This window comes from Melanaphis sacchari, unplaced genomic scaffold (assembly GCF_002803265.2).
Source record: "Melanaphis sacchari strain LSU unplaced genomic scaffold, SCAv2.0 Contig79_pilon_pilon, whole genome shotgun sequence".
NCBI lineage: Eukaryota > Metazoa > Arthropoda > Insecta > Hemiptera > Aphididae > Melanaphis > Melanaphis sacchari.
In genome coordinates this window covers 417,476-443,159 of record NW_020271559.1, presented here as the reverse complement: position 1 = coordinate 443,159, position 25,684 = coordinate 417,476, and the positions used below count along the sequence as shown (strand labels likewise).

Below are 25,684 nucleotides of genomic sequence, written 5' to 3'. Positions count from 1 at the left end.
TTTCTTTGATACTGCAAACTATAATTTCTAGGTCCGAACTCCGAGGGTGTATGTTCTTTTTACTCTTCGAAATTGTAGTAAATAATTTTCCTACAATTTTCGTATTTTTGTTTAAGCTGTAAGTAATTTACTTTATCAAAATGTCAATTCTTAAAAATGGAATGAAACTACTGATGAGTAGAGTAAGTACATTTATGCGTAAATTATAATAAGTAATAATGGTAATATATATTTATTTTTTAGTTGTGTATTGTATTTTTATTACCAATAGTTTTCCAATATAAATTATTTTAAAATGTATTATTTTTTATGTATGTATATTTTTTGTACAGTCAGCTCAAAATGCATTGGGAAATAAATGCCTTCACACTCCGTCATCATTGGTACAGTTAATCTCTATTATTTGAATAACTAAAACTTTTATTAAATTATTTTATATTTATTTCTAGGACGCCGCTAAAACTGTTAACATTAAGTCACCAATTGCTAGGGCATATGCTTCTGGTGAACCAAATGAAGTAAATTAATAAATTGTTTATCTGTATTTTAATTATTTTAACATGCATTATTTATTTTACAGGATAAATTTTCCAACATACCAGCTGAACGAATTACATGCACATTAATTCCTGGTGATGGAGTCTATCCTGAGTTAATGAACTCTGTCCAAACTGTACTGAAAGCAATTGGAGCTCCTATTGATTTTGAAACCATATTATTTTCAGAAGTACAACATTCTAGCAGTGCTCAAGTTGAAGATGTTATCAAATCAATCAATCGCAACAGAATTTGTTTGATGGTAATTAACATGCTGTCATTAGTTTTTTTTTTTTTTTTGAAGTAGTTATAATGTTATACAAATTAAATTTATTATATAGGGCGCACTAATGAGTCCTGATGTTAGCTATTCTGGAGAACTTCAAAATTTACATATGAAACTCAGGAAAGGTTTAGATTTATATTCTAATGTTGTTCATGTAGTTTCATGGCCGGGAGTTGCTTCTAGACATAAAAATATAGACATGGTAATTATTCGTGAACTTACAGAAGGAGAATATTCAGCCCTTGAACATGAATCAGTTGATGTAAGTCATACATTTTTTTTCATTAATGATTTATGTATTAATTATTTATTATTTTTAGGGTGTAGTGGAGTGCTTAAAAATTGTTACTGCCTCAAAATCTCAAAGAATAGCAAAATTTGCTTTTGATTATGCCATTAGAAATAATCGTGAACGTGTTACATGTGTTCACAAAGCTAACATTATGAAACTTGGAGATGGTTTGTTTTTAAAAAGTTGTTCAGAGGTGAGTTGGTAACTGATCAAATATAAAAATTATTTGAATATTATAAAATAAAAAATAATACATTTTTTTAAATTAAGTATTGTTTTGTTAACTGTATTTTCTTGTTTTAAGATCAAACAACTATATCCCAGTGTCAACTTTGAAGCTATGATTGTTGATAACTGTACTATGCAAATGGTATCCAATCCTCAACAGTTTGATATTCTAGTCATGCCTAATTTATATGGAAACATATTAGATAACTTGGCAGCCGGTTTAGTAGGTGGAGCAGGTGTTGTTGCTAGCTCATCTTTCAGTCCTGAATGTGCTGTGTTTGAACCAGTAAATATCATGTTTAATTAATTAATGAATTTTTATTAACTTTTAATAATTATCTAAGGGTGCAAGACATGTATTCCAAACTGCTGTTGGTAAAAATATTGCTAATCCGACTGCAATGTTGATGTGTGCATCTAAAATGTTAAGACATGTTAATCTACAACATTACAGTGAATCCATACGAACTGCAATTAGAGAAGTGCTTGCTGCTGGAAAAGTGAGTTGAACATTGTATTCATAGTTTTAATTTAAAATATAGCTTAGTGTTATATTTAAGTATTGAATTAATTATATAAGTTGTGATTTTATTTTCATTTTAATTGGAAAGTTTAAAAACAATTTTAACAATTTTTTAGGTAAGAACGAGGGATTTAGGTGGTTCAAGCAGCACTCATGAATTTACAGATGCAGTTATAAAAGCTATTGTTTAAATTATTATTATTACCTTATTTTTTCGAGTTAAACATAAAATTTTCTTGTAATAATAATTTGATTTCTCATTTTAGCTAAATTGTATCAGTTATGCACAGTATTATTGAAATAATAGATTACATATTAAAAAAAAAAAAATGTATTGTTAATCTAGATAACAGTTTTATCAAAAACTCAAGTACTTCCTTTAATATAGTAATTTATTAAAGTTGTTATTTAAAACCATATTTATACAAAAAAAAAAAAAAAAAAAATTAATACAATTAACACATTTTAAATATTATTTTTTAAAATTGTTTATCAATCATTGAAAATATATTTAAAAATTTTTTTTTTTTTTTTTTATTAAAAAAGAAAATTTACAATCTGTACACAATAATTACAATAAGCAAATTAGATAAAATATTTAAAAATTACACTATAATTTAGTGTTTTTAAAACTTTTAAAACAAATGTTAAAAAAAATGTTCAGTTAATAATTGTACTTAAAATTATTTAAATTAAAATATAGTATACAATTAAATTTAATTGTATTGAAACCTAATTGCTTAACTTTAAGAATAATTTCTTTTAAATAAACAAATAATAAATCACATTTTATTACACTTTGTAATTATTAGCATTAGTTTATTATTTGTTTTTATTATAAGAATTGATCAGCAAAATACCAATTATACTTAATTGTAATAAATTATTTAATAGATTGTTATGATGTATACAGATTGATGTATTTTAGTACCTATTTAATAAAATCTTATTTAACTATCACTTTTAAAAGTTTTCATTATTCAACTACTATTATAATTCTTTGAAAATAAATAAAATACAAATTTTTTACCCCTTTCTATAAAAAGGTAAGGTGTAATGTGTAAGGCATACACATTTAGAAAAACTAAACGTACGCTCTTCATAAGTGCAATAAAGGCCTATTTCCAAATATTTTTAAACTATTTCAAATATTTTCAACATTGCCTGTTACATCATGTTAATCTGAAAAAAAGTTTTTCTACATTTAAACGAATAAAAATATAACTTAGAAATCAATTGGCCAGTTAAAACCTAATGGATTAACATTGTTAAATATTCATAATTAATTTGAAGTAACAGAAGAAGAAGTAATATAAAAATTGTCATTCAATCAAAAATGACGAACGGCTTTTATTTTGTAATCAATTATTTTTTTTTTTATTATTATCTATTGACTATATTATACTAAATAATGTATACCTACATGGCTACATATTAATTACCTAATTAAAATCAAAGTTATAGTTTGTACGTATTATAAATAATATTTAATGTTTATAATTTACACCCCCTTTAAGAAAATCCTAGCTACACTACTATAGGAATATATCTTATATCTAATAGTTATGACTGTTATCTGTTATGAGAAAACAAGAATAATGATTATTATGATTTATGATAATGATGACTGAATTACAATATAAGTAATATTACGTATCCACGTAGGTCCTAGGTAGGTACTTAGTGACTACCTACTTACAATTATCGAGGAAACAAAAAATAAGTTTAATCAGTATAGTGTTGAATTGCTTGTATTCAAAAATTGTTTTGTAGAATTTCTAAAAACTACAGGTTTTTTTTTCATTTTCACAAAATAAAAAAAAACCTTAGCTTCAGAACTATAAGAATCTTACCACGATGCGGATGAAGATGAACTAAGTACCTGCGATTATTATCAGGGATGGATATGAGAATTTTTTAATTGAGGACACATTTTTTGAACATTTATGTGGATCAATTACATAGGTCTTCCGATTGTTCGTCAAACTTTTAATTTCATTAAAAAAAAAAAAAACTACTACAGTATTTATATGTTATGTTTTTGAATCAGATGTACTAACTTTTCGGTTAATTGTACCTATTGTGTTTCGATCTGACAAATACAAATAAAAACGGTGAGTTTATTATTCGCTCAGGTACTCCACGTTCTAACGTCACTATAATATTAAACACAACACAGCTGGTCCACTGGCATAGTTCGGCGAAGAATTTTAGGCGTAACGTTTGGGAAATTGACATATTTTTTATACTCTTTCGATAAATTATTAAAAACTATTAAATGAAATAAAACAAACATAAAAAAAAAATCTGAAGTTATTTATTCTTTATTAACTTAATAACATAACTAAAAGAAACTAAATACTATTATAAATTTCTAAATGTCCATGGTTTGCATTTATATACTTCTTAATCTAACTACTCGTCTATGACGATACGGAACAATCATAACGATATTGAGGCAGTTGATTTTACCAAATCAGATTTTTGGGATTTAATATTTTGATGGGGCTTAGAGCAAGCGGTCTCCTCTAAAATACTCCACTGTCTGTAACCCAAAAGATTGAGGTCTGGACTTCCTGAGGGCTCATCTTCAGCGACCATGAATCCAATTCAGAAATATTAAATGGCGTTACTGGTAAAAATTTACTTTGATGGCCGATGAAAATACAAATTTTGATATACGTACCTACCTAACTTATGTGGTATTGTATACTAAATTTTTAAGAATTTTGACTCAGGTGAATAATTATTTTTTATTGACAATTATTATTTATTACCTATAGAAAAAAATTAATTTATCATGCCTAGTAGAAAAAAAAATATAATATTGTTCTAAACAGCTCTGGGAGAGTTATTTAGTTATTCTTGAATTCAGTTATTCATTCTCGAGTTACACTAAAAATAACAAAATCGATTTTGTCAACAATTTTAGTAACCTACATAAAAATTCCAATTCTTCCTTAATTGTATTCTGATTTTTTTCTGTTAATAGAAAAAATAACTTGGAATTTTTAATTTTGACCTTAAACTAAATCCAACTTGGTATTCAAAACTATCCTCAAAGTAGATAATTTAAGCAATTTATCAACTACTTTTGTGTACAGTGTACACATATATTAAAAAAAAAAAACATCATTGAAAAATCAATATATTTATTAATTCGCTTTAAATCCAAAAAACTACATTTTAAAGAAAAAAAATGTACAATTACACTCTAAATTTATTTTTACTTATCAAAAGTCAATACCTATATACGTATTTTATAAATACAAAACATCTTTAATTTTATTGTACTTTTTGTTGCCTATCCTATCACTTTTAAAAAAATTAAAAAATTGTTATTTTAAATACTTATTATGATATTTATAATATTAAAAGTCATTATTTATTTAGAATTAAATCAATATTTTGTTAAAAATTTATTTATACTTTATTGCTTCAACTGGGTAAAATTAAAATAGAATTATTTGTACGTCTTTAGACTTTGATACAATATTTATGTGAAAAATACAATGTTCAGATCGTAATATAATTATTGGTCAATTGTATATAAACATCTATCAGATTTTGCTCTTAATTTTTTTTTTTTTGAAAATTATGCATTCGAAATCTACTTCCTGGATTGAGTAACCCAAGGTTCCTCTTTACATATTAACCCTTTTGTTTTATTTTATTACATACATTTATGTACTTTACACTCTGCACAATGTTATCAATAGTTTTTTTTTTGCAATAACTGATAATAACATTTAAGTACCTATTTAATATACTAAACAAATTCAAAAACATAAAATTTTAGCGATGTATTTTAATTTTTTAGCAAATATTTTTATTAACTTTTGAAATTTTTATTCCTACTTTTTCTGTTAAAATAATGATTGAAACGAAACTCATAATTCTTAGGTACTAGGTAGTTTTACAAGTCACACAATAATGCCTCATATGCAACACATTGATGAGTTGATCAGGGAATATTTTTTATTTCGAGGATTTACAAACGCATTAAAATGGTTTGATTTCGATGTGAAAATCGATAAAGATAAAGGATTTAGAGTAAGTGGTATATTTTAAAATACCAATTTGATATTTCTCAATAGTAATTTTGCTGCTCATGAGATTATGTGTTTAGTAAAATGATACATTATAAATATTTTAAAGGTGTTATTCTATCCTAAGCAATAATAATTAAAATGATAATTAATTTTTTTTTTTAAAGGTGGATAAACTAGTTGAACAAATATTGCAATTAGTATACTCCTATGATTTGTCTACAATTAGAGAACTTTGGTCACATTTTGAAAATAAATTATTTTCAAAACTAGATCAAGACATATCGTTTGGTTTGTAGTTTATTTAGATTATATTTAGTTTTTTAATACAGTTGTATTTAAATGTATTGTTATTTACAGCTGTAAAAAAGTTGGAGAATAGTTTGCTTAAATTTTACCTTGTACATGCATTAACCAACAACCGTTCAGATAAAGTAAACGAGTTTCTAATTAAAATGACTCATGATCTACAACTACAAAATGAATGGAAAGATTGGTTTAGTAAGTTCATTTTTTTTTATTTAGCTATACAATTAATGTTTTTATATTAATAATTAATATTATATATGTTAGTGTTGCCATATTTGAAAAATATTGAAGATAACCCATTGTTTGCTATTTACTTCACCAAGCAGTGGCAAGATTCTTTTTTTATTTCTTTACATAACTTTCTCTCCATTGTCTATCAAGTAAGTAAATATAATTGACTACAAGCTTCTATTTATGTAAAGAAAAACAATCACTCAAATTTATTAACATTTTGAATAATGCGGTAGATAATATTAAATTGAATATTCTATTACTTTATTGATTGACTTAAATTATACTATTCTGCTATAGTGTTTTCCTATGAAACTAAGAAGGTGTATAATAGTTCTATTGTCTAATAAATATTTAGTATATTGTATAAATTATTTGTATTTTGTTTATACTTAATTGTAATCCTAAGAATGTAATTTAATCTATAATTCAAATTTTTAGTTAACACTATCTTATATTACTGATAATCAACCAATTTATTATGTATCCAAAATATAACATAATTACATAAATAATAACTAATTAATTTTTTTTTTACTTAGATTATTCCACGACCTAGTCTGTGCAATTATGAAGATGACGCAAATAAAATTCGCAGACTTCAAGATGAAATTGATACTCTTAAACAAAAACTTACTGATGGAGTTACTCAACCTAAATACAACACAGTCAGTGGATCATTTCATTCTCAACCGCTAGATATAATTGATGATTTCTACACAGTGTCTCAGTAATAAAGTTATAATACACTTGGTTAGTTATATTATTTATTAAATTACTATTATTTTATAGAGAAACATTAAAGAATACTAACACTGATACATCCATGAAATCCTTGAGATCACTTATCAGAACTATCGGTGGATTACCTACAAGTCCAATACTCGGTAAACAAGTTAACATGAAGCGTATATCTCAACCAATTCCTACTTCTACTGCTACTTCTACTATTATTCCTGGTGATTGAATTAAGACATATAAAATTAACAATCTGGATGTTATTGAATAATAATAAATTGATTTTAGATATTGGTTATAAGAAACATGTAGGAACCAATTCAAAACTCAGTACAAGCTTATCAACTTCTCCCTCGTCTTACATAATGATTAAGCCTGGTAATACTAGGTGAGGATATATAGTTGTGAAAAAATCATTTAGATAATAATCAATTTTAAATATGATACTTTGATAAAATCTTAAAAACTGTGTAAATATGTTTTTACAAGTAATTATAAAAATTGAATTATTCATTACATAGTGAAAGTAGCCGTAGAACTGTATCAAAGCGATCAATATCTTTAGAACGCGATTCCACTAGAAGTAGAGGTCCTCGAGATGCCAGTTTAGACAATTTAGACAAAAGACAACACAAAGTTCCTCCATTCCTTTTGCTAAGCCAGGTAAGTTAAAATTTAAAAAATTGATATTTTTAGCTTTGTGTACATATCAAACAATTTCAAATTATTCACAGGAATCCTTTAATGAACATAAAACAAAGATTACTCAATGTTGGTTTAACATGTCTGGTTCACTTATATCTAGTACAGATGCTGATGGTTTTTTGAAAATTTGGTCAGCTGCCCCATCACCAAAGTAATTTAACTTATTTAATATACTAACCAATTTTAATTTAATAATTTTTATAATATTAATTTATAGAGTAATTGGATCAACTAACTTGAAAAAAGTTGTATACAGCTTGGATTGGTTCAAAACTAATGATCGTTATACATTATTAGGGTGTGATGATTGTTCAATAATACTATATGATGCTAAAGAAATGAAAAGCTCTTGGGAACTAAATCCATTTAAACAATCAACAAATTTGAAAATACAATGTGTTAAATGTGGTCCTTCTGATTCTACATTTGTATGTTCGCTCATTTCTAAAGACAACAATAAATTACTTTTATATGACGTCAAAACTAAAAAAATTGAAGTACGTTTTGTGTATTTAGTATTTTTATTAATTATTTTGAGATATATTTAGTGTTTAATAAGTAAGGTCTATTGACTATTTCTATAGAGACAACTCATACTGGGAAACGATGATGTAGCTGTTACATGTTGTGCCTATAATCATAATGGTCAATTGTTGTATGCGGGATGTGCCGATGGATCAGTACGTACTGTTGATCTCAGACATAGTGAAATTGTTGATCGTTGGACCCCACATACCGATCGTTTGATGCGTCTTCAATTATCTCCTGATCATAATGATTGTTACACATTAGGAGCTGATAACAAAGTGATTTATATTATTTGTAATACTACCATTATTTTATTTTTTAAAGTTAATATTATTTTGCCCTTTAGATTTGTCGCACTAGTATGAATGGTAATAAACAGTCATGTGTATGGGAAGTGAATATTAAGAAAGATAATCCACTCCAGCCCAATGCATTTATGAGTCAAGCATTTACATTAGATCAGTCTGGTAGTTATATGCTACTATGCCATAGTCAAAACAATGGCGGAAATATATATAAAGTAATAATTTATATGTATACTTGTCTTATACTTTATATAATGTATTAGTAGATCTTAATTTCTTCTTAGTCTTTCAGCAATATAGTGAATTTTGGTGTGATTGTGTGTATAATATTTTAGGAAAGTCAGTTTATAATTTTACTTATAATTGTCATTTATTTAATAGATAACAAGTACTGGATTAAATGTTGTCTTGTCTCTAAAAGAGCATCAAAGCATTCCAGTTGTTTGTGATTGGTCATCTCTAAATCAATGTGGTACCTGTGTAACTGGTTCAGACGATGGAACTCTATGTATATCTACACTTCTGACTCCATAATTCAAATTTGTACTCATACATTATTATCATTATAAAATTATAATGTGAAACCTATCTCAATATAATTAATTATACTATTTATACGTATAAAAATTAATTTAAAATGTGTATTTATTCATATGCAATATTTACATGTAATTTAAATTTGAACAATTAAAATATAATATCAATAACCATATTTTTCATTTAGACTAGTTCGTCCATCTCCAGTTTGATCAGCTGGTGGTTTCCAAATCATGTTTCCAAAATCTTCCATGACGTCTTTCTCCAAAGTTTTAGCAATTATCTAAACATATGAACGATTAATAATAGATGAAATATTTTGACAGCTATAAGTAACATTACATTTCAAATAATTTCAATAACTTTTTTTTTATTTATATTTTTGTCTTGGGGATGGTTTGGAACAGTAACACTGTGAAAGGATAATTGAAAGATCATCTATGACTTTTATCAAAAAATAGTGGAAGGAAGGTTGGGTAATAGCCAATGAATAAATTTAGTACCAACTATAAATTAAGTATTTATTACTAGAGATAATTAAATCTATAACAAAAATATTTTTATCAAATATTGGGCAAGTATGTTTAGGTTAATCTAGAAATATATAACTCAAGAGAGCTTCATTCTGGATAACTTTATAAAAATACATTTCTAAAGTTATGTAAAACCTGAGAAGTGAAATATTTTTATTAAAACAATTACTAATATGTAAAAATGTAATATGATTGTATAGTATGTGGCATTTAAATATTAATGCTTAGTTATAGTATTTATACACAATAAAAACCATTAACATCTATAACACAAAATCCAACTTTCTGTTTTTAAACTATTGACCAATAATTAAAATAATTTTAATTTTTGGTGATATATCAATACACCATTTAATTTATTTTAATTTGTGCGCTATCATTTATCTAATTATTTAATATTTAATTGTTGGGCAATAGTTATTATAAATAAACTTTATCAATATACCCTTAATTATATATAATAATTAATAAATAGTGTATAAATTTAGAATATCCCTTGTTTTATTTTCAAAATCAACATTGAAAATTTGAGCATTAATTACTATTATTATTTCATATTTAACATTTATCAACAAAATATTGTAAATTATTACAAGCTAATGTTTTTTTTTTTAGATGATAAAAATACCTATCTAAAAATAAATACTTTTTTGCTTTCCAAAAAAAAGCATTTAAAAAAAAATGAATACCCTATATTCCTACTTGGTAAGTATTCCATATCAAATGTGTGAGAACATTTTGATCATTTGATAATATGAAATAAAACATTACAAATTTTAAATTTAAATATTAATAAGATTTTAAAATAATTAAATTTTACATACTTTTTTATCTTTTTTCTCCAACTGTTTTTGTCTCTTCTCGGCTTCTTTCAATTCTTTTAACATTTTCTCTAAAAATAATATTATCAAATACATTTTATTAGAGACTCAAATGTGTGTTAACAATTTATATAAATAATATATAAGAAAAATGTCATTCTATTTGAATGTTGATTACAAAGTGAACACAGTAAACTGTTGATAAATATGGTGTAATTCATTCACTTCTAACTACTAACTATAGCGATTCTTTTATACAATTACGAATGGTTATTATTTATTAATTCAATAATAATACCTTCTGCTTCATTTAAATCACTTTTTTCTTTATTTATGACTTCTAATTTTTTTTCAACATTGGGTTTTGTTTTTGTATCAATATTTTTGACTTCTTCTGGTACTGTTGAAATTATAGGCAAGGAAACATTAATATTTTTTGGATTTACTTTAACCACTTGTTCTACATTAGGTGTGTGTTCTATCTGAGGTTTTGTTAGCTCTGGTAAAGTAGTCGGTCGTACAATATTAATAATTTTTCTCAGTTTTTCTTCTTCTTCTTGTAGTTCATTAATTTTAATCTACAAATACACAAAAAAAAATGTATAATATAAATTATTATACAACTATAAATATAAATATCATACTTTTAATCTTTTGATCTCAATTTTATCAACAGTCTTATAATTTCTAAGATCAGACATAAACGACTCTAAAGAGTCTTCATCATTAGTTTCACCATACTCTTTTGTAACATTTTTATTTAATCTACTTAATTTACTTTTGGTGTGTTTAAGATCAGCAATCAGAAGTTTATGTTTCTCCATCTAAAAATAAATAATAATACAATCTAAATTAAGTATCAATTTTAAAGCGTTATTATTATTAATTTAATTTAATAATATAATTAACATACCAATGTTTCATAAGTATCGACAGTTTCTGCAGTTTTACCAAATTTTTTCATTCTTTTTTTGCGCTTTGCATCAATATCTCCTGTACGATCTAAGAAATTATCATCATCACTGTCATAAAAGTCTTCCTCTTCCCAATTTTTTTCTTTGCGTTTTCTACTTTCTAAAATAAAAAAAAAAAAACAATTATAAAATTTAAAAATATATATTTTTAAAACAAAATATATTTACCATGTGTAGATTGCCTTAAGAGTCCATACATATCTAAAATTTTACATGCTTCCAATGCACAATGTGTAATTGCTTCTTTTTTTTTACCACTTATTGTAGCTTCAGCAATTTGTGGTCTTCCTGTAATGTTTGCTATTGGTAATCTAAAATAGATTTGTTACAAAATATTTAAAAAAAAAAAATGATTATAAATACTATTTCTTACTCTATACGACATGAAAATGTTCCAAATCCTTTTTCTGATACATCATACTCCAATTCTTGTCCTTCTCTTTCAAACCAACCTTTCAATGTTTTTTTAGGATCATCCAAATATAATTGCTCATTTTCTTTAGGAGCAAAAGGATTTTCTTTAGTATCTTCTTCTTCATTCGCATCTTCTCCTAAAATATAAATAAAATATTATATTAAAATAAGTAATTAAACTATTTCAATATTTTTAACCAAATATAAAAAAAAAACACTAAAACAAAGTATTAACAATAATAATTATTGATGAAAACATCTAAAGTTTGAAAGAAAAGAAATATATTTTATTTATAATAAGTATTATCAATGTTTATATGATACGAACCCATTCCCCAATCAACACCCTGTTCCATTTTTTTTCTCTCTTCTTCTTCCCTTTTTAGTCTTTGTAACTCTTGTTCTCTTTCTCTTTGTTCAAGTTCTGCTTGTCGTTTAGCTTTTAATTCAGTAACAGTTAATTCAGATTCCTTTTCTTCGTCATCTGGTGGGCCTTGTAACAAATACATTCTAGTACTACCACCAAAACTAATTAAATGACCAACCTAAAAATTACATAATTGAAAAGTAAAAATGTATTCTATAGTAAACATTAAGCCTGTGTAGTATTAGTAAATATAATGTATGTTTATATAAATTTTAAGACTTACATGAACTTTTACATAAGTTTTAGGTTTAATTCTTAAACGATTTAAGAATGTTCCATGTGTACTGTCCAAGTCATATAAATAAAATCCCCTATTTTCATCACTGGTAGAAAAAGTTGAACGATATTGTAGAACTGCATGAAAACGTGATATTGTTGGATGTGCCATTGTAACATGACAATTATTTAAACGTCCAAAGCAATGAAATGATCGACTTTCTAATTTTATTGTACTTAACATTACACCAGATTTTAATTCCTGAATTAAAATTAAATATTTAACAACAATAAAAACCTTAAGCAAAATTCTAAATGTTAAATTATTAATTCTCAAACCTCTAAAAAATATTTATCATCAGGTTTCCCACCCCAAGATGGTTCTTCGTATGGAATAGGAATTTGAGAAGTTGTCTTGGGAGCTTTCTTCGGTTGATCTATATTTTGTTCAACACCAACATTGGTATTTACTGCCACGTTTGTTGGTGATGTTACATCGCTGTCATTACTGATGGTTTTTTCACATATTACCGGTTTTTTGGAGCCAGGTCTAGGGCCGAATAATTTTGGCACCTTGAACACAGGCCCTTCTTTTTCGTTGTCCATGGTAAATACGTTTACTTGAGGTGTATGTGTGATAGCCTGAAGATATAGGTTTATTTATGTATAAAGAGGAATTTAATATTAATTATCAACTGGTTACAAATATATTATGTCTTAGTTTGTGAGACCCATAAATTGAACAGAACGAGTGAACGACAATGATGAATGGATGATTATTATGAATATGAGTTAAGTTATTTTAAGTAACACTTATTATTAAGTGTAAAATATCTTAATTTATGTTGTGTTGTAAACAGAACTTACAGAACGTTTTTAAAATTTTTTGTTATCTATTATCAGTTCTCATGAGTCAACAATACTGTTAAAGATATACAGGTGTATCTGAAATTCTGAAACCGTGGTCAACAAAAACTTATTTTTTTAATAATGATGTTATCTAATAATCCAATGTTTTTTATACGCATAGATCTTTATAGTTTATACTTTTATCATTAGACAAAAATACAAAATATTTCTATGAGGACTTAGTCGCTTAGACCGCTTAGCCTTAAAGTAATAAGGCTATATACTGATATCCGTTATTCAGTTTTATCAATTTTCAGTTTGTGTTCAGTGCCGTACTGCCGTTTACTCATTAGGTTTGAAACGTGGGAAGAAATATGACATAAATATCACCAGAATACAAGATATATTTGATTAATTGCGAAAAAAAGTAAGAAAAAATATAAATATGTCAATTGAGTTTAAAAAACGTAAAGTTGTTCAAAACCGACGTAAACGAACCACATCTGATAGTGAAAACAGTGACGATGAAAGTGCTGTTGTTCTTAATGAAAAACGTCATAGAAAATTAAATCCGTTTATACAAAGTACATCAAACAAAAAGCTTAAAGCATCTGAATTAATACACGATTCTTCAGAGAGTGATAATGAAGCTGTCGGTGTTTCATATCGTTCCAAAATGGACACCGACATGAGTGGACCTAAAGATATGGGCGCAACAGCAACAATTGAAATTGACACTGAACTTGACAAAGATGCTCAAGCTATCTATGAACGCTCTTTACAAGTAAATAAAGAACTTAAAGGTAAAGAAGATGACAAGGTTTATAGAGGTTTAGCGAATTATACTCAATATTATGAGAAAAAAGACACAGCTTTAGGTAATGCGTCTAGTGGAATGGTACGCAAAGGACCTATAAGAGCACCAGCAAATTTACGTTCTACCGTTCGTTGGGATTATCAACCTGATATTTGTAAAGATTATAAAGAAACTGGTTTTTGTGGTTTTGGCGACAGTTGTAAATTTTTACACGATCGTTCAGACTATAAATTTGGGTGGCAATTAGAAATGGAATCTTCTCAACAATGTGATTCAGATGATGATGATCCATCAAAGTATGAAATTAAAGAAAATGATGATGATTTCCTGCCCTTTAAATGTTTGATTTGTCGAGGATCTTATGTTAATCCTGTAATGACAAAATGTAAACATTATTTCTGTGAAAAGTGTGCTTTAGCTCATTTTAAAAAGAGTACTAAATGTTTTGTCTGTGAAAAACAAACTGGAGGATTTTTTGATCCTGCTACAGCTATTATCGAAAGACTTAATAAAGCTAATACAGACATAATACACCAATGTAATTCAGATGAAGAATCGGATTGATTAGTATATTATTAATGTACGTATAACTAACTATTAATAATATAAATGTTTTAAAAAAATATGTTTAGTTAAGTAATTTTAACTATAGATTTTTTTTTTTTTTTAAATCTTTAAAAATGATTAATAACAATTTTGTTAATAACAAAAATTCTCGGTCCTCTAGTTTTTGCAATACAAAAGTAAAAGATAATTTTTTTATTTTAGATCTGTAAATTATCTGGAGTTTAATATGAGAGCTGTAGATGATCTATATCAATCACCATAGACTAAAAGACAATCCCCTAATTCAAACAAAATATATTCTAATTTGTTAATTTTATGTACCAAAGTATTATTAAGTACTAGAACATTATGAAAAATATCTTTGTAATTATATTGATAATTAAATAAACTATTATTTTGGCATATTATTACAATTTTTTTTAAATCAATATTCAATATAAGATATTCTTAAAACATTACAATCTTTTTTTTTTTTTTTTTAATATAGAAGTTCATTTAGTGATAAATTTTATTGACCGAGTATTTAAAAGATTAATCTCTCATTGTAGTTGTATTGTCATGAATCTAGAGTCGGTCTAGAAAAAAATTTCTGGTATGAAATGATGTACTCCTAGGTTACATTTTTTCCAAAATATTCAATTTATGTATAAAGTCTTACTTCTAATAAGTAATTTGGTATATTTAAGTGATTAATTTATAATAATTTAAGATTAACATTTCTGAAATTAATACATCAATACATACATTTTACACAAATCAATTTATTAGGTTAAATCTAATAATTTTCTAGCTCACAGGAAATTTATCTATATCTTAGTTAGTAAGACGTCTCTAAATGGGCCATAATATATTATAGACATATTTTTTTTACTTAATTTCAAAATACTAATAAATATCAAAATTAAATATTTCAATTTATTTTACATTTATACAAAGCTAAAAAAAAGTACATAAGTTATCTATCTTATAATTTAATAGATGTCATTGTAAAGTTAATGATATTTATTTGTGTTTATTTTTTATATACATGGTTATTAATAATAACTAAATTATATACTGTAGAATCTTGATTAGCTATTTGTGTGCATTATGCAATGGAGTCAAGGAGATGACAACTGAATTAAACAAATAAAATAAATAAATATTTTTATATAGCTATTTTATTAACATATTAATAATTTTAAAATTTAGTTATTTTAGTTTGTTTATAAGAATTTTAAACTTTTTTTTATTTATTTGTCATTTATATTTTCAAAACTATAATATTCTTTTAATAATGTATTGAACTTTAGACATTGGGTGACGTATAACAGAAGTTGACATATAATCAAGATTTTACTATGTTTTAATGTTATACAAACTACTAAAATAAAACATTTCAAAAAAATCAAAATGTTTTGTATAAATACTAAAACAATATTATATTTTTAGTTCTACTTTAAGTAAAAATCAAAATATACTATGGCTTATGATAATATATTGATTGATACAATTAATTATTCTTTATTCTTAAATAATTATATTATCAATAGCTTAAAAACTAATAGTAATATATGAAATACAATTTAGGGACATTCAACAAAAATTAACATTTTATAAATAACGTCCTGTATTTTTGTTTTTGAATAAGCGAATTATTAAAACAAATACTGTTTTAAATAATTAAAAAAATTAATTTTGGCGGCTAATGAAGAATATAATAATATGTTGATCGTTGTTATATAGTGCGCAATGAGCATCATGATCATTTATTTTACAAATATAATATTTCTATTCCATGATATTGATAAAAACCATTTGTTATCTTAAATGATTTTTTTTTCCTATTGTTTCACAATCCATAGCTCATTGGCCTCCTGCCCTCATTGTCCATTGTCTTGGCGGCTGGCGTTGATAAAAAATTGTTTTTACTACGTCGTTTCTGACGTTTCTGTTGTCATTTTGAGTTTGACGATTTGTGGAAGCTCAAAAACTGTGAATCTTACAACACTAAGCGATAACTAGACAACTTGACTTCTCAACAGTATTGTGAGTTCGTACGTTTCCATCTCGAGGTGGTATTCAATCTGTTCCGAGTAATGAAAGATCGGCAAACCACACCAGGAGATGGTATTAGATCTCTAAAAACTTCCCGAGTGTTTCGGATCATCAACTTTGAACTCTACTCAAAACCGGTAATATAATATATCATAAATTATCAATTTTTTTGATATTATTTAAAAATTAAATTTATGTAGGTTTGGTGAAACTCCATTACTGATGTAAAATAATAAATAATATTAATTGTTATTTATTTTTGTTTTGAAGTTTTTTAACGAGTCTAATGATTTTTCATGACAACATTGACAACCAAATCCTGTTTTAATATGACATTGTCATTATTCAGGTTGTTCCAAAAATTTGGGAGATTAGACTTTAATGAGATTAATTGCATTTACATAAAAAATTTCAAGTGTCTTCAAACAAATTATTATTTTTTCCTTATAATTATTTATTATAATTCAAAGTTAGATATATCCTATGTAAAGATTTTGGTAGGTCATTTTTTTCAAGTATTTATCTATCCTATTTAATTTAAAATATGTTTAATAAATTGAATAAAAACATATGTTACTTATTAAGTTTTAGTTTAATATGATTGTAATTTTTTCAGAATAAAGTGATCATGGCATTAGGGCTTGTATCAATATCATTCACATTTGGATATCTGGTATATATGAGACACCAATATGAAAAAATGGGATATTACCCAGCAGTTGCTGAAGATGGCCGTCATGAAATTTATAAACCAAGACAATCTAAATGGGATTGAAATTATATTATTTTAGTATTACAACCTTTTAGCACTACTTCATACACCCATTGTCAGTCTACTTAAAAATGGAATCTTGCCAAGCTGTTGAGGCTGATATTGACAAATTAATTGCCAAATATAATAAATATGGTCCAAAATGGCAATTCCAATTACACAGATTTATTTCAACTTTAGAACGGTACAAACGAGAAATTGAAAGTCAAAGTTCTGAAATAGACAAATGTGGACTTTCTTCAACAATTTTACAAATGAAACTTGCCATTAAAGATATTTCAAATGAACATAGAAGATGGCATAGTGATGTTTCAAGAGTAGGCAAAACTATAGACAAAAATTTTATTTCTGACTATACAGAAGCCAGTAATAAAAAAGCATTTAAAACCGATAATGAAAAAGAAATACTAAACAAAATAATTTGTATGCATTTGTACAGGGACTCAAAATGGGAAGTTGCTGAAGAATTTTTAAAAGAAGCTGGTATCACAGTTGACGATAAACAAAAACAACGTTATTTAAATTTGAATCATATTGTTGATAGTTTGAGACAAAAAGATCCTATGCCAGCCTTTGAATGGGTATATCAAAACAAAATTCAACTGGATGCCAAAAAATCAGATCTAGAATTTAAATTGCACCAAATTGTGTTTTTAGATATTCTTAATCGTGGTGATCAGTATGAAGCAGTAGTTTATGCTCGCACAAATTTCAGTCGTTTTATTGACAAACAGAAGGAAATTCAATCCACAATGGGTATGTTATTATATCCACCTAATGTTGCACAAATGCGTACTGAAGTTATTGACCTGTTTATAAAAGATTCTTGTCTAAGTGATGATGATATGTTGAGTGTATGTGTGAATGTGGGTTGCTCAGCTTTACCAGCTTTATTGGATATTAAACAAGCGATTTGTCGAGATGTTGGAGGAGTTTGGAATGAAAATGACGAATTGCCAATCAAAATAGATACTGGTTTTGCGTATCATTCGGTATTTGCTTGTCCAATATTAAGAACAAGAAGTGGAACATCTAATCCGCCTATGATGTTAGTATGTGGCCATGTAATATCAAAAGATGCGCTTAATAAGTTGGAACGATCAGGTAGATTAAAGTGTCCATATTGTCCTAAAGAACAACTTCCATCAGAAGCTAGAACTATAAATTTCTAATTAACTTATTGATGTTTTAAATTTTCTCATCGTATAAATTGTAAATAATTAATAAATTACTTGTATTTAAATTTTTTTTATATTAATTCATATACCTAAGTTATATGTATTAATATACATTGGTTGTAATGTATGCACTTTTTTGAATTCTAACTACATCATGTGTTTTATCATCTGAAGGTTAAATAATTGTATTATAAGAAATCAATTTGGCAGATCTTCATATTAACTATAAGTAATTTTGATGGTGACTATTCTGTTTATATATCTAGTTTTTTATTTAAAATTAAAATTGGCATTTTTTCAAGTTTATATAAGTCCATAAACTATTACAACAAATTTCGGTTCAGAAATTTAAAATAATATACTTTTTAATTTTTTGTAAAAATAATTTGATAAAAATTTCTTTTGTAAATGGTGGTAATATTTTAATTAAACATTAGTTATGTTTAAAGATGGTATGTTTATATTTTAGTCAATTTGTAAGTTAAAATTTTAGAAAGGAATGTTAAATTATGTAAATTTACTTTTATAAATATATTTTAAATAAAACTTATGTTTATGAATTTGTGTATATATTATTTATTTAATTAGTAGATTAATTAAGAGGTTTAAATTTGAAAGCAATAAGCAATGTTATAAGTTATAAGTTGATGAGTAATTTTTATATTTTTATGAATTTGATTATATTTTAATTTTATAAACCATTTATTAAATTCTGTCTTAACTAAAAAGATCAGATATATATTTTTATTTATCTATAAAATAAATATTATTTTAAAAAAAAGGAAAATTTTATATGACTCATTTGGTTTTAAGCCATACATTATCTGAGCTAAGTTTAAAGCATTGAGGTTACATTTATATCAATTAAAACTTTATAATACTAAGATTAAAAAAAAACAGAATACACATTGAATAATAAAATTAATATATTACTTTAAGTCATAAAATATATTCCACATACGTGATACAGAAATGTTGTAAATCAAAACAAGTTAACAGGTAGATTATAATTGTAGCTTTTAAAGTAGGCAGATGGTACTACACAGTGATATTTTATATGTTTTTCCTTAATGTATCATTAATCGCTTTAGCAACATAACTAATATTTGTAGAATTCAGTCCAGTAAGGTTCATGCGGCCATCATCTACCATATAAATATGATAAAGATGTCTCAAATATTCCACTTGACTATCTAAAATTGAACACTTAAGATTAGTATGCATTGTAAGATTATTTATATTAAAAACAATTATTCAATATATATACTTGAAAAGTGTAACATTATAAACATTCCCTTTTGTTCTGTTATAAAGTTCCATTTTCCAGGGGCACCTTCTTCCTCGAGAGCTTTACGAAAAGCTTTTCTTATTTCTATAGCTCGAAGAATCATAGTTTTGAAACTGCTTAACCTTTTAAAACAATGATATTTACATTTTTAATCGTTTAATTTATATAGAATGATGTATAATAATTTACCATTCGTTAAATAATTCTGGATTAGATAATATTTTTAAAATGGTTCTAGCACCATGGTTTGGAGGATTTGAGTAGAAATTTCTAATGATTGTTTTGAAGTGGACCTTAAGACTTTCAACATTACAACCAGATTTTAGTACTACCACCAAGTTACCAACTCGTTCGTCTAAAAAAAAGTTATAATTAATACGTATGTTAAAAGTGTAGTAGTTAAGTTAATAGTCGGTAACTTACTATACATGGTAAACATTTTGGAAAATGATTGTGCGCAGAGAAATTCGAACCCTTTACTATAAAAATAACGAATAGCCCAGGTGTCTTCTTCAAGATCTCCTGATGCTATTCCTTGATACGCCATGTCGAAAAATGGTATCAATTCACGTTCCTAAAGAATTTTAAGATTTTAAGTACTTACCTAAAATTATAACGAATTCTATTAACTTACTTTCATTATTTTAGCGATGGTTTTCCATTGTTCTTTAGTCAGGTCTAAACCAGTTGGATTATGACCACATGCATGCAATAATACGACCGAGTCAATTGGAGCATTACTAATATCCTCACAAAATCCTTCAAAATCAATTGACTTAGTTTCCCTGTTTAAATAACGATATTGAAATTTGTTTTGAAATCCACTATATAAGAACAGTTCTCCGTGCACTTCTGTAAGAAATGAATAAATATAAAACTAAAAATTTGCCAGTAATTATCTAATATTTTCTCTATAAGTTAATATTAAATGGTTTATGTTTAATACTTAATATTATACATTTTTTTTAACTAGCCAATTGTGTCATATGAAAAATAAAATAGGATAGGTATAATATTATAAACATACATATAATATATCTGCCTATACTAAGTAGGTAACCTAAATACATAAGTAAATTACCTTTAGTAAAAATATTTAATCGTTTTATTTATTAAGTTAGTACAAGCACCTAAATAGGTTATACCTACGTTAATCTACTATCTAGAATAGTAATTAAGTACAGTTCAAGTGTTCAATATTAAAATATATCTACTTCCCGTTCCTGTGATCAAAGTGGCTCAAAACAAATGTAGAGATACTTATATTTTTGTACTTTTCTAATATTTTTTTATGGAGTATTATTTTACACATTTACACACATGGGAGGGGGGGGGGTGATTGAAGATGGAAATAAGTTAAGCCCCTGCACCAACTGATAAATCGATAATCTTTGTATATAATTATAGGAACATAGGGCGATGTGTTATTTTGAACAAAATAAGTGGAGGGATGGAAAATGTAAATTACAAAAAGTGAAGGGATGTAATCCCACCGTATCCTTCCCTACTTCGGCCACTGTCTACTTCGTAATTTTTAAACAGTTTTATAACAAGCATCCACCTAATTTATACAAATATATTATTTATTTACTACGAATACATGGGCTGAGTTTTTTTGTACAATTAACAAGTAAAACACTTATCAAAATAATTTTGACTCTAGCTCATCCAAATTAAAATCCAATTTTATTCTTTGTATAACAATAACTGGGATGGATTTAATATGTAAAATAAATAATAATTATATAGGTACCTATGTACTATTATATTAAACATATCACATATATTATTGTGTTTAACGGGTGAACTATTTGTATGAGTTAATGTATGAAAATAATTATTGTAAAGTAGGTAGGTAAAATATGAACATACAGATTACAGATACGATAGTGATATGAATATTACTAATACAATCCAAAACAGATTTCAGTGATTTATAATGAATCTAGAAAAATAACTATGGATAATATTCTATAAACATTTCCACCTAAATATAGACGTATATAGTTAAAGATATTTATTATTCTTATTTTATTTTAAATGACGAGCCTCCGCTCCCGCTTTTACTTTATTATTTATTTTCAAACTTTTATAACGCTTGTGAGGTATATCTTTAATTATTATTAAACCCTAATTACACCCATAATCCCTAACCTTTTGGAGAAAGGTGCAACATAAATAAGCTGTCCATTCGTCCCGGTTTTAACAGCATTTTCCGGTGTCCCGCCTGTCATTAATTTTGTCTCGGTTAAGAAGACTAAACTTAAGACTAAAAAAAAAAATAAAGGTTATTTAATATGATGTCCCGGTATGGTGATTTTAAAATCTGGCAACTTATATATAAACAATGAAGTACATATTTTGGATGATTTTTCTGAGGGGTTAATATACTGCAAAATATGTCGTTAGATTCAATTTAATAATTTTTACTTTAGAAGTTTTGATATAAATATCTTGTTAAGCATGAAGAAAATAATAAAACAGGTTTAAAAAAGATTTTGTTCTATTTAAAAATATAATGCAAATAGTTGGAACTTTGATCATTTTCTCTAATGAACATTTAGGATATTATACTTAATATAATTAACATTTCCAATAACTGTTTTAATTACTTACCCCATGATGGATTAGGAAAATAAACAGTTGAACATTTCATATACCGCGATAAGAATTCAGCACCTATTTTTAAAGCTCCAGTTCCACCAACACATTGAATACCAAATATCTACATAAAATGTAACTTTTAAAATTAGGTATTATTGTAAATATTGATGAATAAAATATAAATATTGAAATTGTTAAATGTATTATCTGGTTGTTTGGTTTATGAAGATTTTGATAATATATTAATATTATTGTACAATAATTACATGGTAATGGCGGTAATGTTACAAATTACAATAATGTTAATATAATGGGTATCTAATAAATAATAATAGTTTACGTCTTTACCGTTCCGTCTTTCCACTGTTTTTCAATATCACCTAACAATAACTTGCTTGCTGATTTTGAAAAACATTCAAGTCCTGTAGTTGGTAAGTAATTGTGAGTCAAAGTATCATTTATAACCATGTTTTCTGCTTTCTTAACAACAGGAAACAAATATGGACTACCATCTTCCGCTCTGAAAGCTATATTAAAATAGGTAATAATTATTTCAATAATAGTATCATTATTAATAAAAAGGTAATAAAAAAAAAAACTCTTAGCCATCAGTGATCGATCTACTTTTCCCTAAAGTTTTCTAAAATATATGTGATTATCATGAAGTATATCTACCTATTAATGAATATGCAATTAAAGCTATAACTAAAATAAAAATACAAAATATTATTAATATAAATAGCTAATGTTATTAGCCCAACAATTATGAAAGAATTAAATTTAAATTGATAGACTAAATAGTCGTATTACACTAGAAACTTAGTTTAATTACATTTATGTCTACATACATACTGCTGTTATCTATTCTCCGCTGTTAAATACTTTTTGTAAAATAAGCTATAAATACACAAACACAGTTTTTTTTTCTAATAATTATCATCATGACATAAATTTCACAAAACGCATGTGTACGAGAATAGTGACAATTGACAAACTTATACACTTTAACTCGAAAATCTAATTTTTCAAGACACCATTTCAAAATTTGAAACTAAAAAATTATTTATTAATAAAATGTTTAATTCTGAACATAATATTATACACGAAAGCTTGAAATATTATTTAAACGTTAAATATATTAAAATATATTTAAATAACATATTTAATATTAATATAAATGCACAATAAATAACCTAACCTATATAATTTTTTAAATTAAATAAAACAATTTAATTTTTTTGAGAAGTGTGCATATTTTTTGTATATAAGCAAATAACGTGATTGATTTATATATTACTTACTTCCATAGATAAGGTCTATTTTTAGAGGAGATATATCTTTTTGAAATGCAGCATTAACTTCTGTATATCCGACCTGTTTCACTAACGGAACACTATTGAATTGAACCATAATAGTTGCTATAGAATAATTAGAATATTAAAATTGACCAAGTATTCACTATATAGGTACCTACTATAATATATTATAAGTACCACCTATATATTATTATAGTGTAATTTAACTTTAAATAATTTAAATTCTGTTTAGTTTAAAATGTATCAATGGCGTTCAGAAACGTTTCGAAAAATTCATAAATTCAGTTGCATCTAATAAATGTTTACAAATCTAAAAATGGCTATTGTAACAACTAGTAGGCACCTATTGAAGAATATCTGTTAAATACGACTATGGTGGTTTATATAGGCAAACCACAATCAATGATCTTATGTGAACCAATGTAGTGCCCATAAGACCATAAATACCTATTCCAACATGGATTTGGAAATTAAATTATTTTATTATTACATCACGTATTCATACTTAGAGCTCATTAATTTCCACACCTGCTTGCTCTTTTTTAATAAGCCATAAATGTGAACGTGGCATGTGATCTGTGTAATCTGTTATTAATGTTGAAGAGAGCGTGATATATGATCCTGGTTGGGCTTGAACTCGGGTTGTCGAAACTCTTTTTTAATTATCCGTTTATAATAATAGGTTAAATAACTTTCAAGTGCCTTCTTAAAATTGATACATATATCATATTCTTACGACTATTATCATTACGTATTGTATTTGTTTATTAAACACCATTATATAATAAAAAATACAAATCAAACTTAATATTGTAAAAGAATAAGACAATTATAAAAATTTGAATTATTTGTTTGATTTTAAATTTTATACTGTTAAATATTTAGGCCTTAATCTGATTAAAAGACTAACCAGGCAAAATCATATTAAAAAAGACGATTAGTCTCAATCAAAACAACTGAGGAACAAGAAGTATTCTACTAATGTTTTTTTTTTTTCTAAATTGAAAACCATAAAAAAATCAAAATTTTTCCAAAATTTTGTTTTTTAGGTGTAACTTAAAAACCAATAACCTTAGATATTTGAAAATGTATAAAATAATTACATTAAAGTTTCCTTCACATAATATATTAACTATTATTATTTATTACATTAAAGTTTTCTTCACATACTATAATAATTATTATTTTGTATTTTCAACTATTTATAGACACTTGGAATTTTCCATTTTTTTTTTTTATAAATACAATAAAAAATTTTTACTGAATGGAAATGTTTGAAATTTTTTAAGGGATTCTTCATAAGTTGTTCATTTATACTAATTTTGAAAATAAAATTATATAGGAAAATACAGTTTTTGTCTGTTTTGATGGGACACTATCACACCGGGTGCACTGTGTACAGTAAGAGTTCAAATAAAAAAACATAAATACATTTTTTGCTCATTACAATGGACATAGCTTGAATTTTGTTCTTGTTAATTATTCTGTTTAGAAACAAAATCAAATAACATTTGATTTTTTTGAAAATGTTAAGTTAATTTATAATTTTATTGAAAGCAGCTACGTTAATACAATGCGTACAATTTTACGTTGAAACTTTAAA

General features: G+C 25.6%; 7 protein-coding genes across 9 annotated transcripts; 5 read left to right on the top strand and 2 right to left on the bottom strand.

Moving 5' to 3' along the window:
• LOC112601511 (isocitrate dehydrogenase [NAD] subunit beta, mitochondrial) lies at window positions 1–2,111 on the top strand. The gene is made up of 9 exons (XM_025349174.1): window positions 1–182; window positions 333–383; window positions 450–518; window positions 581–799; window positions 879–1,085; window positions 1,144–1,308; window positions 1,420–1,629; window positions 1,688–1,843; window positions 1,983–2,111. The coding sequence occupies exons 1-9, from the start codon at window positions 141–143 to the stop codon at window positions 2,055–2,057; spliced, it is 1,194 nt and encodes a 397-aa protein (XP_025204959.1). The 5' UTR covers window positions 1–140; the 3' UTR covers window positions 2,058–2,111.
• A 3,562-nt stretch (window positions 2,112–5,673) lies between these two features.
• Window positions 5,674–9,327, top strand: LOC112601496 (WD repeat-containing protein 91). Its single transcript, XM_025349153.1, has 13 exons — window positions 5,674–5,919; window positions 6,083–6,206; window positions 6,276–6,416; window positions 6,489–6,604; window positions 6,998–7,185; window positions 7,248–7,414; window positions 7,482–7,581; window positions 7,715–7,856; window positions 7,928–8,049; window positions 8,116–8,395; window positions 8,483–8,704; window positions 8,773–8,946; window positions 9,113–9,327. The coding sequence occupies exons 1-13, from the start codon at window positions 5,800–5,802 to the stop codon at window positions 9,263–9,265; spliced, it is 2,049 nt and encodes a 682-aa protein (XP_025204938.1). The 5' UTR covers window positions 5,674–5,799; the 3' UTR covers window positions 9,266–9,327.
• A 52-nt stretch (window positions 9,328–9,379) lies between these two features.
• LOC112601563 (kanadaptin) lies at window positions 9,380–13,514 on the bottom strand. Of its 2 annotated transcripts, XM_025349255.1 has the most exons (10): window positions 12,993–13,514; window positions 12,661–12,915; window positions 12,339–12,555; window positions 11,970–12,147; window positions 11,765–11,907; window positions 11,536–11,696; window positions 11,267–11,446; window positions 10,921–11,200; window positions 10,626–10,693; window positions 9,380–9,551 (listed from the first exon to the last, which is right to left on the bottom strand). In XM_025349255.1, the coding sequence occupies exons 1-10, from the start codon at window positions 13,257–13,259 to the stop codon at window positions 9,432–9,434; spliced, it is 1,869 nt and encodes a 622-aa protein (XP_025205040.1). In that variant the 5' UTR covers window positions 13,260–13,514; the 3' UTR covers window positions 9,380–9,431. The 2 variants fall into 2 exon arrangements, with proteins under 2 accessions (XP_025205040.1, XP_025205039.1); XM_025349254.1 differs by lacking the exons at window positions 9,380–9,551; window positions 10,626–10,693 and having other exon boundaries at window positions 10,868–11,200; window positions 12,993–13,295; window positions 13,357–13,513.
• Window positions 13,515–13,607: 93 nt separating this feature from the next.
• LOC112601564 (RING finger protein 113A) lies at window positions 13,608–16,819 on the top strand. 2 transcript variants are annotated; one of them, XM_025349257.1, is made up of 2 exons: window positions 13,608–14,899; window positions 16,731–16,819. In XM_025349257.1, the coding sequence occupies exon 1, from the start codon at window positions 13,948–13,950 to the stop codon at window positions 14,881–14,883; it is 936 nt and encodes a 311-aa protein (XP_025205042.1). In that variant the 5' UTR covers window positions 13,608–13,947; the 3' UTR covers window positions 14,884–14,899; window positions 16,731–16,819. The 2 variants fall into 2 exon arrangements, with proteins under 2 accessions (XP_025205042.1, XP_025205041.1); XM_025349256.1 differs by lacking the exon at window positions 16,731–16,819 and adding an exon at window positions 15,088–15,237.
• On the top strand, window positions 16,768–17,717 carry LOC112601565 (small integral membrane protein 8). Its single transcript, XM_025349258.1, has 2 exons — window positions 16,768–17,060; window positions 17,540–17,717. Exons 1-2 carry the CDS (start codon window positions 16,965–16,967, stop codon window positions 17,696–17,698), a joined length of 255 nt encoding a protein of 84 aa, XP_025205043.1. The 5' UTR covers window positions 16,768–16,964; the 3' UTR covers window positions 17,699–17,717.
• Window positions 17,718–17,766: 49 nt separating this feature from the next.
• LOC112601480 (protein RMD5 homolog A-like) lies at window positions 17,767–18,867 on the top strand. Its single transcript, XM_025349130.1, has 2 exons — window positions 17,767–17,993; window positions 18,135–18,867. The coding sequence occupies exons 1-2, from the start codon at window positions 17,767–17,769 to the stop codon at window positions 18,865–18,867; spliced, it is 960 nt and encodes a 319-aa protein (XP_025204915.1).
• Window positions 18,868–19,802: 935 nt separating this feature from the next.
• Window positions 19,803–24,267, bottom strand: LOC112601502 (aspartate aminotransferase, cytoplasmic-like). The gene is made up of 8 exons (XM_025349161.1): window positions 24,067–24,267; window positions 23,114–23,292; window positions 22,778–22,886; window positions 20,796–21,013; window positions 20,585–20,735; window positions 20,351–20,516; window positions 20,141–20,283; window positions 19,803–20,066 (listed from the first exon to the last, which is right to left on the bottom strand). Exons 1-8 carry the CDS (start codon window positions 24,173–24,175, stop codon window positions 19,927–19,929), a joined length of 1,215 nt encoding a protein of 404 aa, XP_025204946.1. The 5' UTR covers window positions 24,176–24,267; the 3' UTR covers window positions 19,803–19,926.
• Between the last annotated feature and the right edge of the window lie 1,417 nt (window positions 24,268–25,684).